The sequence below is a fragment of the Cheilinus undulatus genome, linkage group 18 (genome assembly GCF_018320785.1).
Source record: "Cheilinus undulatus linkage group 18, ASM1832078v1, whole genome shotgun sequence".
Lineage (NCBI taxonomy): Eukaryota > Metazoa > Chordata > Actinopteri > Labriformes > Labridae > Cheilinus > Cheilinus undulatus.
Genome location: NC_054882.1, coordinates 10,093,535 through 10,108,650, shown reverse-complemented (window position 1 = coordinate 10,108,650; position 15,116 = coordinate 10,093,535). Strand labels below are relative to the sequence as shown.

Sequence of the window (15,116 nt, the reverse complement as noted above, 5' to 3'; positions counted from 1 at the left end):
GGTGTGGGTTATCAGGCAGGAAATAGGAGGAGCAGAATCTGGAAGACAGATGAGCAGGGTTGACTTCAAAATAAAACAGGAAATAAAACATGAAAAAGTGCAAGAAATACAAAAATATGACCTTGTTAACTAACGTCAAATAGAGTAGTTTCTTCAGCAATTATTACTTTGATGAAAAAATAAAATAAATTACTTGAACTGCAGAATTTTTGCATTGCTCTTCTCATAGTAACACAAAAGTAATCCCAGTACACTCACTCAGCTGCCCCCAACCTTTTTTTTTTTTTTGCCACAGACTTGTCTCACAAAAGACCACATTTTCATGGACTGCTCATTGGTGTTTGGGCGATGAATAAGATAAATTTGTATAGATAAAATTATACAAACGACATCAAAACAAAGTGCTCCTGGTATTTTCTTTTAAAGGCAGCTTCTCATTGAGCTTTTTCCCCTTTGCAAAGAAGCTCTGCAATGACATTTTGCTCATTTAAGCTAACTTGTGGGCTTTATTTTGGGGTATCATGTGACCGAGACAAGCGTCTTGACATGTGTCAAGAAGTCAAAAGGCATAGACTGATGACATGACAGAAGAGAATCTGGTCATTTTCTTAAAACAAACCCTCTTTCAGACTTTGATAGTCAATAAAAAGGAAATAAAATAAGTCATTTATTCTTTCTGTGTGGCCCAGTACTAAATGACTCATGGACCGATACTGGCAGGACTTGACATTTACACCTGCCAACTAGCCAGACGTGAATTGATTTTAGCCGTGGAAGGTGCCAGATTGACTCCAACTAGCCACTATGACCAGCTACATTTCTGATTTTTTGAATGAAGTTAATGAACAGCCAGTGTTTTAAAATTAGTATAAATATCCATGAAAAAGGAAAATGGAACATGTGTTTCATCTCATACCAGACGTACCCAATTTGGCAAATACACATAGTTTCCCAACAACAAATCTGTGTCTAGTGGAAATGCTTAGTGGCTTGTAACTTTTCAAAAACAAGTAGCTACAATGGCCAGTGAGCAAAAAAGTTAACATCAAGCCCTGGGTACTGGTCCATGGCCCGGTGGTTTGGGACCACTGGACTAACTGAGTACTTTGTAACACGTTACTCCCAACACCACAGTGAGTGATGCATTTGGCAGAATAGAATTAGATTTTTTTAGTCTAAACACTGTGCACAAATGTACAGAATGAGATCAGAAAAAAATAAGAGCTACACAGAGGCGCCAAAATCAACAGAAACTAAAAGTTCCTCACAAGAGCTTCAAGAAACATCAAAGAAACAGTTGAACTACCATCAAAACACTCAATAGTGTCGTGATTTTTTTCAGCAAGATAAAGGTCACTAGTAAGATTTCATTAATACCTCTCTTGCAAGATAAATTCCTACTGGATATGACTTGCCTATTATTCATGACTTTTTAGGCAAAACTACGTCAGCTTAGAAGCTTCTTTCATTTAGTCCACCTAAATTTTTACATGTGCAATATTAAAAAAATTCTTAACCTATTATGCCTCCTACTCTGGTGATTCTTCACATTTTTGTAAATCACAAAACACAGTGAGACATTACTCTGCAAACATGTGAAGGCCTTCTCCAGCTGTTGCAGCAGAGCTGAAAGAACACAAAATACTAATAACAGCTTCAGAAACTATGTTTACAACAGCATCAACACACTCCTGGCCATTCATCATGACACCAATCCTCTACTGGCTCAGAGAGACTTGGTTGTACTGTATGTTTTTCATGTTGCAGTTGCAGACGTTTGGATAGAAAAGAATAAAAAAATTCTCCAAGAAGTCAAACATAATCAATAGAAGATTCAAAGACAGGGAGAAGACAGTAGTGTTCAGTGTTTTACTGAAAGCAGCTCTTGGGAGGGGAAATGACAACTATGAAAGGAAATATCAAATACATTTTGTCTCCAAACCTAATCTTAAAATTTTGTTAATAATCTCCCTTCCCACGGTGACATGCAGTCAGATTAAAGCAAGGCTTGAATTACAGACACTCATTCAGAGTTGCATTGTGAGCAAAGAAGTTCAACTAGTTTTAAAATCAGCACAAGCAGTCGAGATCATGACCCTGCCTCTGTCTGGTTCGCTAAAAATAGTCACACTTAGAGACAAGCCACCGCTGTACTGACAGGACTCTAAAACCATCAGACGTCCTCAGACTTATTCTGGAATATTTTACAAATTACTTCTTACTCCTCTCTTTTACATCATCTTTTATCAAGTCCTTTACCATAAAAGTACAGGATGTGGTTGGTTTGGCATATGAGGGGTTAACCCAGTCTAATATGGTATGACTATATTTTGATTGAACTGTTGTCCCCATAATAAAACCTTTCCTGTCTGCATGTTCCTTGTTCACAGGCCACAGCCCTCTCAGGTGACTGAGTGATCAGAGTTCATCAAGTGTCATCTGCACCAATTTTATCACCTCTTAAGTCTGCCTTACTGTCTGTAGATAACGCAAATGCTTATTTAAGAGAAGAGGAGAAAGTGATAGGACTGACTCACTGAGCAAACTTATAATTTACCTTCTTTTCAAATATAATTTTTACAACTTTTTCTTTTGCTGAATTTCTCACTCTTTCTTTACTCTCCTACAGTAATACTTTAGTAAACATTTTTATGTTTATCTTTTAACTGTACCCATAAAGCTGACCTTGATGCCAGGTACAGGTATTTGCACTGAGGGCGGTGCAAACTGGCACGATTCAGGAGGTCAGAATTGAGCTTAGGAAGGGTTGTGACCATTTGTTCACTGAAAATCAAACAAACACATGAAAAATACTGCAGAGGAAAGCAGCAGCAAAAGTGGAGACACTACATGCATGTCCATTTTTAGAGCAGTTATTCTTGTTAACCATATTTCAGATATTTGACACAGGCAGTTACCACTGCTGTTTATCGCTATGGTTTCTGAACATCCAATGTGTTTTTGTATTTGTGTTTTAAGCTTCAAATGTATGAGGTTTAACATAAATGAAACTTCATTCTGTAGCTATTTAAAGTGTGAATAGAAAACTCTAAATAAGATTAGAAAACTAAAATACAGGGCATTCACAATAAACAAAATCTTAGTAAAAAGTTATTTTAGACAAAAACTATTGTCAGAGCCTGATACCATAGTTTATGGTACAGTACTGCACAGCACAGCTGGTAAGGTACTTAGCCCAACTGTATAAATATGACTAGATGTTTGCAAAAACCTTTCAGTCATTGTGTGTATATTACAGCTGGGGCTCTGTACAGTTAATTCTCTGTTATAATAGTTCTCAGTTGTCAGAGTCCTCCCTTCAAAGGCTTTATTATTTTGTCCCCATTCAGACTTTTAGCAGGTAGTTTCCTCCCAGGATTCACTCTGCCAAGACTGAAAGGGTAACTTGAGCTACCATTAAAGTTTCACAGGATACACACATCCCACAGTCACACGTCACCTGTCACATTTGAATGAAGCTTTGAGGACAAACAAACAGCCACAGGATCTACTTTTCCATTCAAATGCACTGAACAGACACCTTAGTCATAATTCAGATGTGACCTTAACTTCATATGTTGAAACTGATCTCAACAAAGAACACGACGACTCTCAAACTGCAGATTTTGAAAATAAAATGTAAATAAAATGGGCGTTCTTTTAAGATAAGAAATTGTCTGACAAAGTTTATGTCTACATGTTAAGGAGATGTTCCTGGAGATTGAACAGAAGGTTGCTGGTCTCTCAGCTCTCGGCCTGCCCTCAGACCGGCAACAGGATGAACTGGGAGCTATGGGATCTCAGCAGGAAGCGGCCGAGCTGCTCTCCTCTAAACTGGAACTGCTGAAGGCAAACCTGGTGTGTTTCCAACAGCTGCTGCAGGACCGACAGGGAGAGGAGAGAGTCACAGCTAATAAAGAGCCACAGGAACAGGTACATGCTATCCACATGACTTCATATTTGTTTCAAGCTTTTGTTCGGAGCTTTAACCTATTTATAAGATAGACTGCATTTAACGATGAAACTTCTTAACAGCCTACAAAGGTAAATCACTCTACTGGCAACCAGATTATGTCTAAGTTATTTCTTGCATCTGTGTTGCCGCCATGGGACAGGTGTTGGATGGGGCAGCAAACAGCATACTGCAGAAAAAAATCCTCATTTACATTTTCATAGACTCATAGTGAGTGATACATTACACTGTTGAATGGCTGGATAATACTGCTCACAACTAACTTTACTCCTGTTTAAGACAGAAAGATCCACAGAAAGTGAAAAAAATGTTAGTTTGTCCACAGGGGGGCCAAAGTCAGCATAAACTGAAAGTTATTACAGCTTTAAATTGCATAAAGCCCAAGTAATAGGAGTCCACAGTGTCCTGAATAAACGAATGAAAACATTTTAGTTTAGGAACACTTACAGCTGTGTCTTAATTTGGGTTTGGTATCTTTCAAAGGATCCAGCCTTTGTAGACTATGTAGAATGCTCAGTTCATACAGAAACAAGATGGTCTGGTCTACAGAGTATGCCTTGTTTGTGTCACCGACTTTTTCCCCCCTTTACCCTTGTGTTTCTGAATGCCGTCTGTGTCAGGTAGCAGTCTCTAAAGCTGTACTAGAACTAGCTACCTTAACTAATAGCAAGTCATTTAACCTTTCAGTTTATTTTTTAAGGCATTTGAAGTTTCAAGACATTTGAGGTTTCAAGGCCCCCTTTTGTTTTTTGACTATATTCAGAGTTCTTTGATTGGATGGAAAAACTATGAATAATTGGACAAAGAAAAATGCACCTTTGTATTTGAAGGGAGGTTTGATGCATTTTGACTCAGTTGGTCACATATAATGCAAAATAAACTTCTTCAGGCTTTTCTAACAACAATATCAGCCCCCTAGCCTGTCCAACCCCCCCCCCATCTCCATCTTTCAGAAAATGTGTGGTGAAACAAGCTGTTCTCAGATTTTCCCCTCATGATGTCATGTGGGGAGTTAGCACCGCCCCCATGTTTGATTTGCCCTCACAGCTTGGAAGAAAGTTCAGCCTTCCTCTCCTGATCCTCCTGTCAGCTGCTGGCTGACAGGAGGATCAGGAGAGCCACGTCCATTTCCTGAGAAGGGTGGAGTCAGGGGCGGAGTCAGACAGCTCATTAACATTTAAAGCCACAGACATAGAAACAGCTCGTTCTGAGCAGGGCTGAAACAGAGGGTTTTAGACATTCAAAAATCCAATACTGGAGTGTTTTTTTCAGCAACAGACTTCACAGGCATGTTTTGGGGACCTCTACTACTAGGTCGTCCTCAGACGAGCCCTCCATGTTCGTTTCCAGTCATCCAGTCACCGGTTCTCCATACAACTAGCCAGCTCCTGGGTACTTTGCACTCCTATGTCTTTCTTGAGTACATCCACGTATGTTATTGTGGGACGACCTCGTGACCGGTGCCCATGTGTTGGTTCCCATAGCACCAATTTGCTAGCTGGCGGTTCCTGATGTCTTTGGCAGTGCCCTGCTAGTCTCATCCTCCTGGCAGCTATTTTCTCGCTCGCCCTTGGTGTTACTTTGTACAGATTCTAGTTGGTAACATGTTCACTCTTGCTGATGTTAAGTACTGCATGTAACATCCTGGTGTAGCACCCATCTAGAGACTTCTGCAGGGTGGGTTTCAGGGTCCAGGGACCTCTGAGACCAATATAAATTTGTCTTAAAGGGGTAAAATATGTGATCTTTAAATGCACTCTCCAAAAGATGCAGCTCCTGAAATGGGACATTGCTATAATGTACTGTACATTTTTGTAATGTTTTATTAACAAACAGCTGACTCTAGATTAAAATATATCTACAAAATGATATGAATCCTAATTTTCTTCATGTTTAGTTTCCACTTGGCTTATATTGAACATCTTATGCTTAGGAGTTGGATAATTGCCAGTTTGAGGTTAAGACAGGCCTTTCAGATATGCATCCTCAACATTTTTTGTCCAACTAAAATCATGCAGAAGATGAGGGCATGTGCTTCGAAAGGCATGTAAGATATTTTCATTCCATTTTAATTATTATACTAATTGTAATGTTCAAATTTTTTAATAAAACAAAATAAAGGTTCACATTTCAATAAATTTCATGTGATATGTGAATGGAGAAGAAAACTCATATTTTCCCTGTAACTTATTCAAAACACTCTTTCAAAGTACAAAGACTGGTATTCTGGTATTCATTTGGTAGAGCAGGTGATTAATTCCTGGTTTTAGCAGTGTTGGTGCATTTCTTCCCACTCTCTTCCCCATATTTCCTGTTTCTCTTAAGCTTTCCTATCAGAAAAAATCCCCCCCCCACCCAATATCCAGAAAACAAGAAATTGCAATTATTAAGCAACCAATTTTACTGTAACATAAAAAGAAAAATACCAATAAAAACTTTTCATCACAGTTCCCTATTGATAAAAACCACACTACCTGATACAGTCTAATATTGATTTGTTTATGCATACACAAACTTTTGTTAGAAATATAAATTCTCACTTAGGTCAAGTTAGTCCTTTTTATTTTTTCTATTTTATCTGAAATCATCTTCCTCTAAATTTTAGTAGTCCAACCTCCTTTGATTTCATTCTTGATTTACTCATTTTAGTGAGTCCACAGGTGTAAGCATGAGGGGTTAGAGGAGTTTCAAGTGACCGAGGACAGAACAGATGTTGCACATGTGACAAAGTTACTCCCAGATAATTATTAACAAGTTTGCAAATAAACCATTACAGGCTCGCAGCAGCTGGTTAGAGGTTTCCTCCTCTGCAGGAAGCAGGTCTGTTTGATTTCATTTCTGCAGCTGAGAAGCAGAATTCTGCACACAATTCAAGGCAAACATCTTTATTAACAAACTATAAGCTAAGACCAAGACCAGACTTTTGCTGTCTTGGTGATGTTTTAACCTAACAAAGTTGTTAACTGAAGAAAAATGTTTTTGTTTTGAAGTTTTAAAGTGGTTAAGTGGTATGTGAATCATATGCAGTTCAGTCAACTCAAGTCTCTTGTTGTTTTGTTTTTGAGTTTGGTAATCTCAGTGACTGTACTTCAGTCAGACAATACCTGTTTGAATGATGACAACATTAATTAAAGCAGCAGAACAAAGCTTGTGTCTGGCATCAAGACTCCAGCCTCATCACTCCTTGCAAATTTATTTAACATGCAACATTTAAGGAGTGATAAGTCAGTATCTTAAACTCTACAGTTGAAGCCTACAGGTGGATGCTGCAGCAGTAGTGGGTTAAAAAGCAAGAGCGCCATACTGATTCAAGACAGAGCTGATAATAGCAGAGGGAGAGACTGGACATCTTGCAGTTGAAATAGACCACAAGCTGGGAGGATGTTTGTCAGATGTCAGAAAAACACATGTTCAGTACGAAAAAGGCCCAATTTGAGTCGTCTACCTGAACTATATTGCAAGCATTGCTACATTAAGCATATCTAAAGTTCTGATAGGAACTTTGGGTTTCTGTTTTGGCACCCCATGGACTTAATAGGGCTTCTTATCTCTTTGCAGTTCACCTGAGCTCTGTGTTGACTTAAACTGCACCATAAAATTTTTGTTTTTTACTCGAATGATGAAATGAATGATGATTAGGGCCTCAACTATAAAGCTGTTTACTGCAAATGTTTGATAATGATGATAAACCCTTTTCCCCTCTTCCTTTCTTTGCTCTTGTTCACCACATTTTTTTCTCTTAGAAGGCAGATTCCCAGTCAGAGCGCCCTCTTGAGTCCAGGTTGCAGCGCAGCGGAAGTGTTCAGGAGATTTTCTCTTCACCAAGAAACAAACTACTCAGACAGAGCAGCCTGCAGCAGCAGAAGGTATGGGACTCTGCTCAGTATAGAGATTAAAAGTCACACCTTAAAGTGACTTGATGTAAGATCCACAAGACAACACGTGCATAGGTTTTTATTCTTTATATTCTTTAACATGATAATGGTGTCAAAGCTGCTCAGAGTCTCTGATAGACATTACTAACACACCCATCTGAGCCACACCTGGCGCTGTCATGTTTAAACCACAAAAATCCAACCCCAGCAGCAACACCCTAAACTTGTTCAATAACAAACTCAAGCCTGAGGAAACTCAGAGTTTCCCAGTATGAGGACTGTGGTTAGGTTTTTACTTATACTGGTGTTTTACTTTAAAAGAATAACTCTGTGAACACCAAACAAGAGGGAACTTTTCTTTGGAAAAATGAGCAGAGTTTCTGTGCAAGAAACAGAGTGACAAGGGTTGTACAATGTCTATGATTTAATTTTTTGTAGTGTGCCTGATTTTTTTTGTCATTTTACACATAGTATGCACTCACCCCACCTCCATGAGCCACAGAAATAAAACTCACTCAAATGCAAAAGAAATAAACAACCTGCTAAACACTGAAAACAACTTTATTGTGCCTTTTTGTAAATAAACATGTTTCGTCTGTGGCTTCTTCCATTGTGCAAACCTTACAGTGAAATCGTTTTCAGCGTGCAGCACATCATTTCTTCCTTTGTCAACTGTTTTCCTGTAACTGATCGGTGATGAGTACTGGGATAAAGGATAAAGGATCAAGACCCAATTTCTAAAAGTTTCAAGGAATCAAATATATTTACTGATAGTTGATGCATTTGGACCTTAGATAGAACAAAACATGACTGAACAAAGACAGGATGAAACATGTTTAAAAAGCACATCATTACAGGAGCCTGGAGAGGACATGCATGTAAATTTTTACTTTTTTTTACTTTATTTTCCTTTGATAAAGGAAACATTTTGGCTTTTCTTTAGAGATCCTTGAGGAATTCATTTGTTGTCATTTGAAAAGCAGCTTTGCTATCCCAAGAAAAGTAGCCAGAATACAACCCCAATTAAAAAAAGAAAAAGTTGGGGTGCTGTAAAGTGGATTAAAACTTTTAAATCCCATAAACCCTTATTTTATTGACAATAGAACATAAACAACATATCAGATGTTGAGACTTTTTACCATTTCATGAGTACTGTTAGCTAACTTTGAATTTGATGGCAGGAAAAAAAGTAGGGACAGAACCATGTTCACTACTCTGTAGCTTCCTCTCTTCTTTAAACAGAAGTCTCTGGGACGTGAGGAAACCAGTTTCTGGAGTACTGGGAGAGGAATGTTGTCCTATTCTCATCTGATGTAGGATTCTAGCTGCCAAACAGTCCACAGTCTCTATGCCAGGTTTTTAGTTCTATGATGCTTCAAGGTGAAAGGTCTGGACTGCAGGCAGGCCAGTTTAGAACCAGGACTTTTGTATTGTGAAGCCATGCTGTTGTGATGGATGTGGTATGTGGTTTAGCATTGTCCTGCTGAAATATACAAGGTCTTACCTGAAAGAATGAGGCATATGTTGCTCTGAAACCTCTATATACTTTTCAGCACTGACAGTGGCTTTCCAGGTGTGTAAGCTGCCCATGTCATAGGCACCAATGCAACCCCATCAGAGATGCAGGTTTTTGAGATGTGCTCTGATAACAAGCTGGATGGTCTCTCTCCTTTCTAGTCCATAGTGTCCGAAAAGAAATTAAATTTTTGATTCATCTGACCACAGAGCAGTTTTCCATTTTGCTTCAGTCAATTTTAAATGGCCCAAAGAAGCTGCTGGGCTTCAGGATCTTGTTCACATCTGGCTTCTTCTTTGCATGATACAGCTTCAACTTAGATTTGTGGAAGGCACAGCCTGCTATTTTTCATTGGTATCGCTTAACTTTTCTTGCCATTATTTGCCCCTTCCCTACTTTTTTTTTTAGATGTGTTGCATCCATCAAATTCCAAATGTGCTAATATTTTTCTTTAAATGGTAAAATGTCTCAGATTGAACATCTAATATGTTGTTTATGTTCAGTTGTGAATAAATGATGGGTTTGTGAGATTTTCATATCATTGCATTCTGTTTTTATTTATATTTTACCTAGTACACCAACTTTTTGGGTGGTTGTAGTTAGAAATGTTCTTGTTATTACAGGAATATGCATTAGAATAAACGTATACTGTATATACGTATATACTGATGACCCACTTTTGGGACAGTTACAAACCACTACTTTAATACAGTGGAACCTCCAGCCATCCACTCATTAGCTTAGCTTGTATGAATTTCCATTTACTTTCTGTTTTCTGTCTGGTTGTTTTTATTACATTATACTGTTTTACTTGTCTTTCTCGTTGTTGCTTAGGTAATTGGTTATCACCTTACATCATTCTGTCATAAACTTTTATTGAACCCCCTATTAAGCACTTCATTTGCACAGCATGTGCAAGAGTTTCTGCGACTTTTAGCTGGTTGTTAGGACTCTTAGCACACCTTATACGTAATGTTGTTGTTGTTTGTGGTTGTCATTTAGGAGCTGGAGCAGGAGCTGACAGAGCAGATAGGACTGACTCAGGCCATCGCCAGGCAGGGCAGCAGAACTCGACTTTACAGCCAGGACTCAGAGGACCACAGCCTGCTTTCACCACGGTAAAACATGAACTGACCAACTTTACATTCACTCAATTTAGTTTTACTGCTCTCATTTTGCCTGCTCATCTGTTGCCCCTTTCTACAGATATTATTGCGTTGTCACTGATTGTCAGCAGCACTTTGAACACTATCTGAATGTAAGAAGATCTTTGCAATACAGTTGTTATTGCAAAAGTTCATTTTCAACTGCTTTGACTTTTCAAAAAATGAGTTATCTTCAACAAAACAGGATAAAATAAGGCTGCATTAGATATTTTAGTACACACAGAAGGCACAGTAGCATATTTGTTTATTTTGTCTTTTCTTAACATATTATATCTTTTATTTTTGCATAATATTACATTTACTAAATATACCTCCAAACTTGCCAAGAAAGAAAGAAAGAAAGAAAGAAAGAAAGAAAGAGTAAAAAGTCATGTAAAGTGTTAATTTTCAGCCTCTTCTCTCCTGCAGGCTGCCTCCTGCCGAGCCTGATGCAGACGAGGACTCTGCTCAGAAGAAGTGGGATCACCTTCACAGTCGGCTGCTGGCTGTGGAGGAGAGCTGGCTGCTTCCTCCCTCTGAGGTAAGACCTTCATCGTGAGGCCTGAAGTGCTTGATTATCACTCTCCACATACAAGAAAAGACAGACAAATGACTGTTCTCGCCATGCTTGGTTATCACCTCCTTTGAGCAGAAGGCACTTTGTTGTTTCTTTGGTTGTTTTTGGGCCTCCTGCAGGGCATGATGGGAGTCCTGTTGGTTTCAGACTTTCTCAGACTTTAGACTTTGACTCTCTTTCCCTCTCTCTCTCCCTCTGAAGGTGTCAGACTCATCTGTGAGGCGTGGTGATGGAACAGCAGGACGTATGATTGGCATACAAACCCTAAAAGAGCTTCAAACTCACATAAGACTTCTAAGGAAGCTGGGGCATACAGCGACAGAGCGACTCAGTCAGGTGGGTAGTCTTTATCGTAGCTGTTTATAAGTTTATCATGTTTGTTCTTACATGTGTCTGCAGGACAGCTGCTAGGATCAACTTAATGCCCAGATATATAAAAGCAGCAATTTAGGACTGCTAAAGGGACCATAAGATGATTCTGACGCATTTCTGAACCATCTAATCTTTGGTTTATTTTCATATGAACTTTAATTTTTATCTCCTTTTTAGGCATACACTAATCTCTATAGATTCTATATAGAAATTTCAGATTCAAACTGGTTTTCTCTCCTCTCAGATCTGAAATCACTTGACTTTTTTCCATTTCACAAATCTACATCATGATGTTTTGATATTGTTGTCCAAGCAAACTTAGCTTCTTGTCCTTGGCTGAGTTGACTGACAGGTGAGAACATTAATGCTATTCTTTAAGGAGGCTAAAAGGTCGCCTCAGCTTCACTTCTTTGTTACAAAATTTAAAAAGAGTCAGCATCTCCAATATGGCAACCACCACTGATGGGCTTCAGAGCCCTTTCAACAACCTTCATTTTTCTGGGAGTTTCTACCACATACACTATAGGGACAAAAGTATTCAGCCGCTTTACCTTGACACCAGAAGGGACTGTAATGACATTATATACAAATACCTACACTTTAATATTGAGTTGCCCTCCTGTCTGCAGATATAACACTCTTCTTGGACTGTTTATGTGGGAACTTTATAGTCCTTGCTTTGTGCACTGGGGAACAGTCATGTTGGAGTAGAAAAGGGCCTTCCCCAAACTGTTAACACAAAGTTGAAGCAAAGCATTGTCCAAAATATCATGGTATGCTTAAGCATTAAGATTGGCCTTCACTGGAGATGAGAGGCCTAGCCCAAACCCTGAAAACCAGCCCCATACCATTATCCCTCCTCCACCAAACTTCACAGTTGGCACAATGCAGTCACTCAGGTATTGTTCTCCTGGCATCCACCAAACCCAGACTCACCCATCTGACTCCCAAACAGGGAAGCGTGATTTATCATTCCACAGAACACAATTCCACTGCTCCACAGTCCAGTGTCGATATGCTTTACACCACTCCATCTGGTGCTTGGCTTTGGACTTGGTGATGTTAGGCTTGCATGCAGCTGCTCAGTCATGAAAACCCATTGTATGAAGCTCTGAAGTCCTTTTGCTTACATTAATGCCAGTGGATTTTTAGAACTCTTTAACTATGGATTCAGCAGAGCATTAGCGACTTTTACATGCCATGCTCCTTTGCTGTCGTAGACCCCGCTCTGGGATTTTACATGCTCCTCTGCTTCATGGCTGAGTTGCTGATGTTCCTAAATGCTTCCACTTTCTAATATTATCACTTATATTTGAGCGTGGAATATCCAACAGGGACAACATTTCACAAATTGTCTTATTGCGAAGGTGGCATCAATCAGTACCATACTTGAAGTCAGTGCTCTCTTCAATGACCTGTTTAGTATCACAAATGTTTGCAAATGGAGACTGCATGGCTGGGTGCTTGATTTTATACCCCTGTGGCAACAGGTCTGATTGAAACACCTGAATTCAATAATGAAGCCAAATACTTCTGTCCATACAGTGTACATGTGAAGCATAAAAAGTAAATGTTGCTTTTCCATGTTTGGTTTCAACTTTGAAATACATCACTTACTTATTTTGGCCATAAACCATTCAGTACCTATACAACCAGCAGAAGAATTTTGACAGAAAATGGTGTAAAGATGTCAGAAGTTGAGTGATGTGATTCACCTTCTTGATCTTAGATATCTAAACTTAACCTGGCTTTTATTTTCTGTTTATAGTAGTGAACGTATTAATTGATGACTAAATTCTGATTGAGTAGTAGTTTTGCTATCTACAGTTCAACAACACTACTAAGTTTCATCTTTCTAGAACATGCTTCTTTCGAAAGTTGAGATGGAAATGAAAGTTTAATATTATCCAAATTAATTCCTAGAATGTGATCTGTTCATCACTCTCCATAGGATGCAGATATGGTTTTCATATAAATAACGTCACAAAACTAGAAAGAACTCGGAGAGTGCAGACCTCCACCATTAGCCCTATCTCCCAATAGTGAAGAATCCTTTATGAAATTCCTGGATCTGTCCCCATGTGCCCCCCACCACGGCATTTGCCGATTATTCCCTCTCTGTTGGGGTGGAATCACAGTGAGGCAAAGCATTGGCTTCGCTATGGGTGGACTGTCATGATGGAAGCATTGACTGCCAATGCTAACAGATGCACTGATAGTCTTTCCCATGGTCTCACTGGATGACTGGAAGTAATAGCAGAGGGTGAATATTCCTCTATTCCTCCCAGCATTGTGAGTATTCTCGCTACAAATCGCTGTCTTTCTCTCTGTTACGCTTCGACTCTTCTCCTCGATTGGACGTGCATCATTCAAACTCTATAAACTCCAAAACTTTGAATAGACACACACCCAAAAATGCTGCTGGGATTGAAGTTACCATCTCCTGGTGTAAAGTGGTAACAGCGCAGACCTCTGCCATTAGCCCTATCTCCCAATAGTACAGAATCCTTTAAAAAATTCCTGGATCCAGACGGTGATCCGGATCACTGCCAAAATCTAATCAGTTCTTCCTTATGCCATTTCTGACATTTCATTTCTGACATCAACTTTTTGAGTTATGTTGCTAACAAACGAACAAACAAACAAACAAACCCACCCGATCACATAACCTCCTTGGCGGAGGTAAAAAGAGCAAAAACGGCAGAAATGAAATACAGCTAGTAAAAGAGGAGTGTTACCATACTACTGAATAAGCATTGTGCCTCCTTAAGTGACAGCCCCTCTGATACAGTTTTCATGTGCTGTTTTTGATGTGACAAAAAATGGATCATGACAACTGTCCGAAAATGCAACAGCATTTCCAACCGACAAATTAGCATGTAATAAACTTGTTACAATCCCCCAAGTCACTGTAATTATTTTGACTAACCTCTGACTCCAGGACCCTTCTGAGGACGGATCCCATCAGACCCTAGACGAGAGTTTATTCCATGTTCTTTATGGAGCGTCTCTGTCTCTGTCCTCCATCACCAACCTGCTGAACTCATCTGCTGGGCCGACACAGGAAGGAGACACACAGATGAGGCTGCAGCAGCTACAGGTGGGAATCGACATCATGTAATAGTTTAATTTTTAATTTATAGTTTGTCTCATAAGAAAACCAGCAATGAGTTGCTTCACTGCCACCTACTGCACTGTAAGAGAATAATCCATGGACTTACTCCTTTTGTCTTATTTCAGAGCTGCCTAGAGCTCTACTATGCCTTTAGCTCATTTGCGAAGGTCAAGCATTACAAGGTGGATTTACAAAAGTGTACCATAGATAGTTTTAACAATCATTTGATTTTGTTTTTCAGAGTCTGTCTGCAGAGCTGGAAACTCTCAGCAGGGAGCTGGCTTCTCAGGGCCCAAAAGCCACGCGTGTCCTTGGCTCAGAGCGTTGTCAGTTGTGTGTAGATGATGTGTGTAGAGTTCTCCCTGTGGTCCAGGCTGCACTGAGCAGCAGAGGGAAGCAGCTCAAGAAGCAGCAGCAGGAGACTGCACAGCAGCAGGTCAGAAATCATCACTAATACTTAAGCACAGATATACATATGAAATTCCTTTCTAACCTTACTGTTTGAGTTGTCCTGTTTCACTACTTCTACTTTATCTCGCATCC

At 39.4% G+C, this 15,116-nt stretch overlaps 1 protein-coding gene across 2 annotated transcripts in view; it reads left to right on the top strand.

Annotated features, from left to right (window-relative positions):
- Positions 1–15,116, top strand: part of LOC121525904 (nesprin-2-like) — an 81,189-nt gene that overhangs the window by 1,437 nt on the left and 64,636 nt on the right. For both annotated transcript variants that reach the window (XM_041812111.1, XM_041812112.1), the window contains exons 2-8: positions 3,706–3,933; positions 7,717–7,839; positions 10,367–10,482; positions 10,939–11,050; positions 11,288–11,422; positions 14,400–14,558; positions 14,815–15,009. In XM_041812111.1, coding sequence (XP_041668045.1) covers positions 3,706–3,933; positions 7,717–7,839; positions 10,367–10,482; positions 10,939–11,050; positions 11,288–11,422; positions 14,400–14,558; positions 14,815–15,009 — 1,068 coding nt within the window. The remainder of the gene's footprint in view (positions 1–3,705; positions 3,934–7,716; positions 7,840–10,366; positions 10,483–10,938; positions 11,051–11,287; positions 11,423–14,399; positions 14,559–14,814; positions 15,010–15,116) is intronic.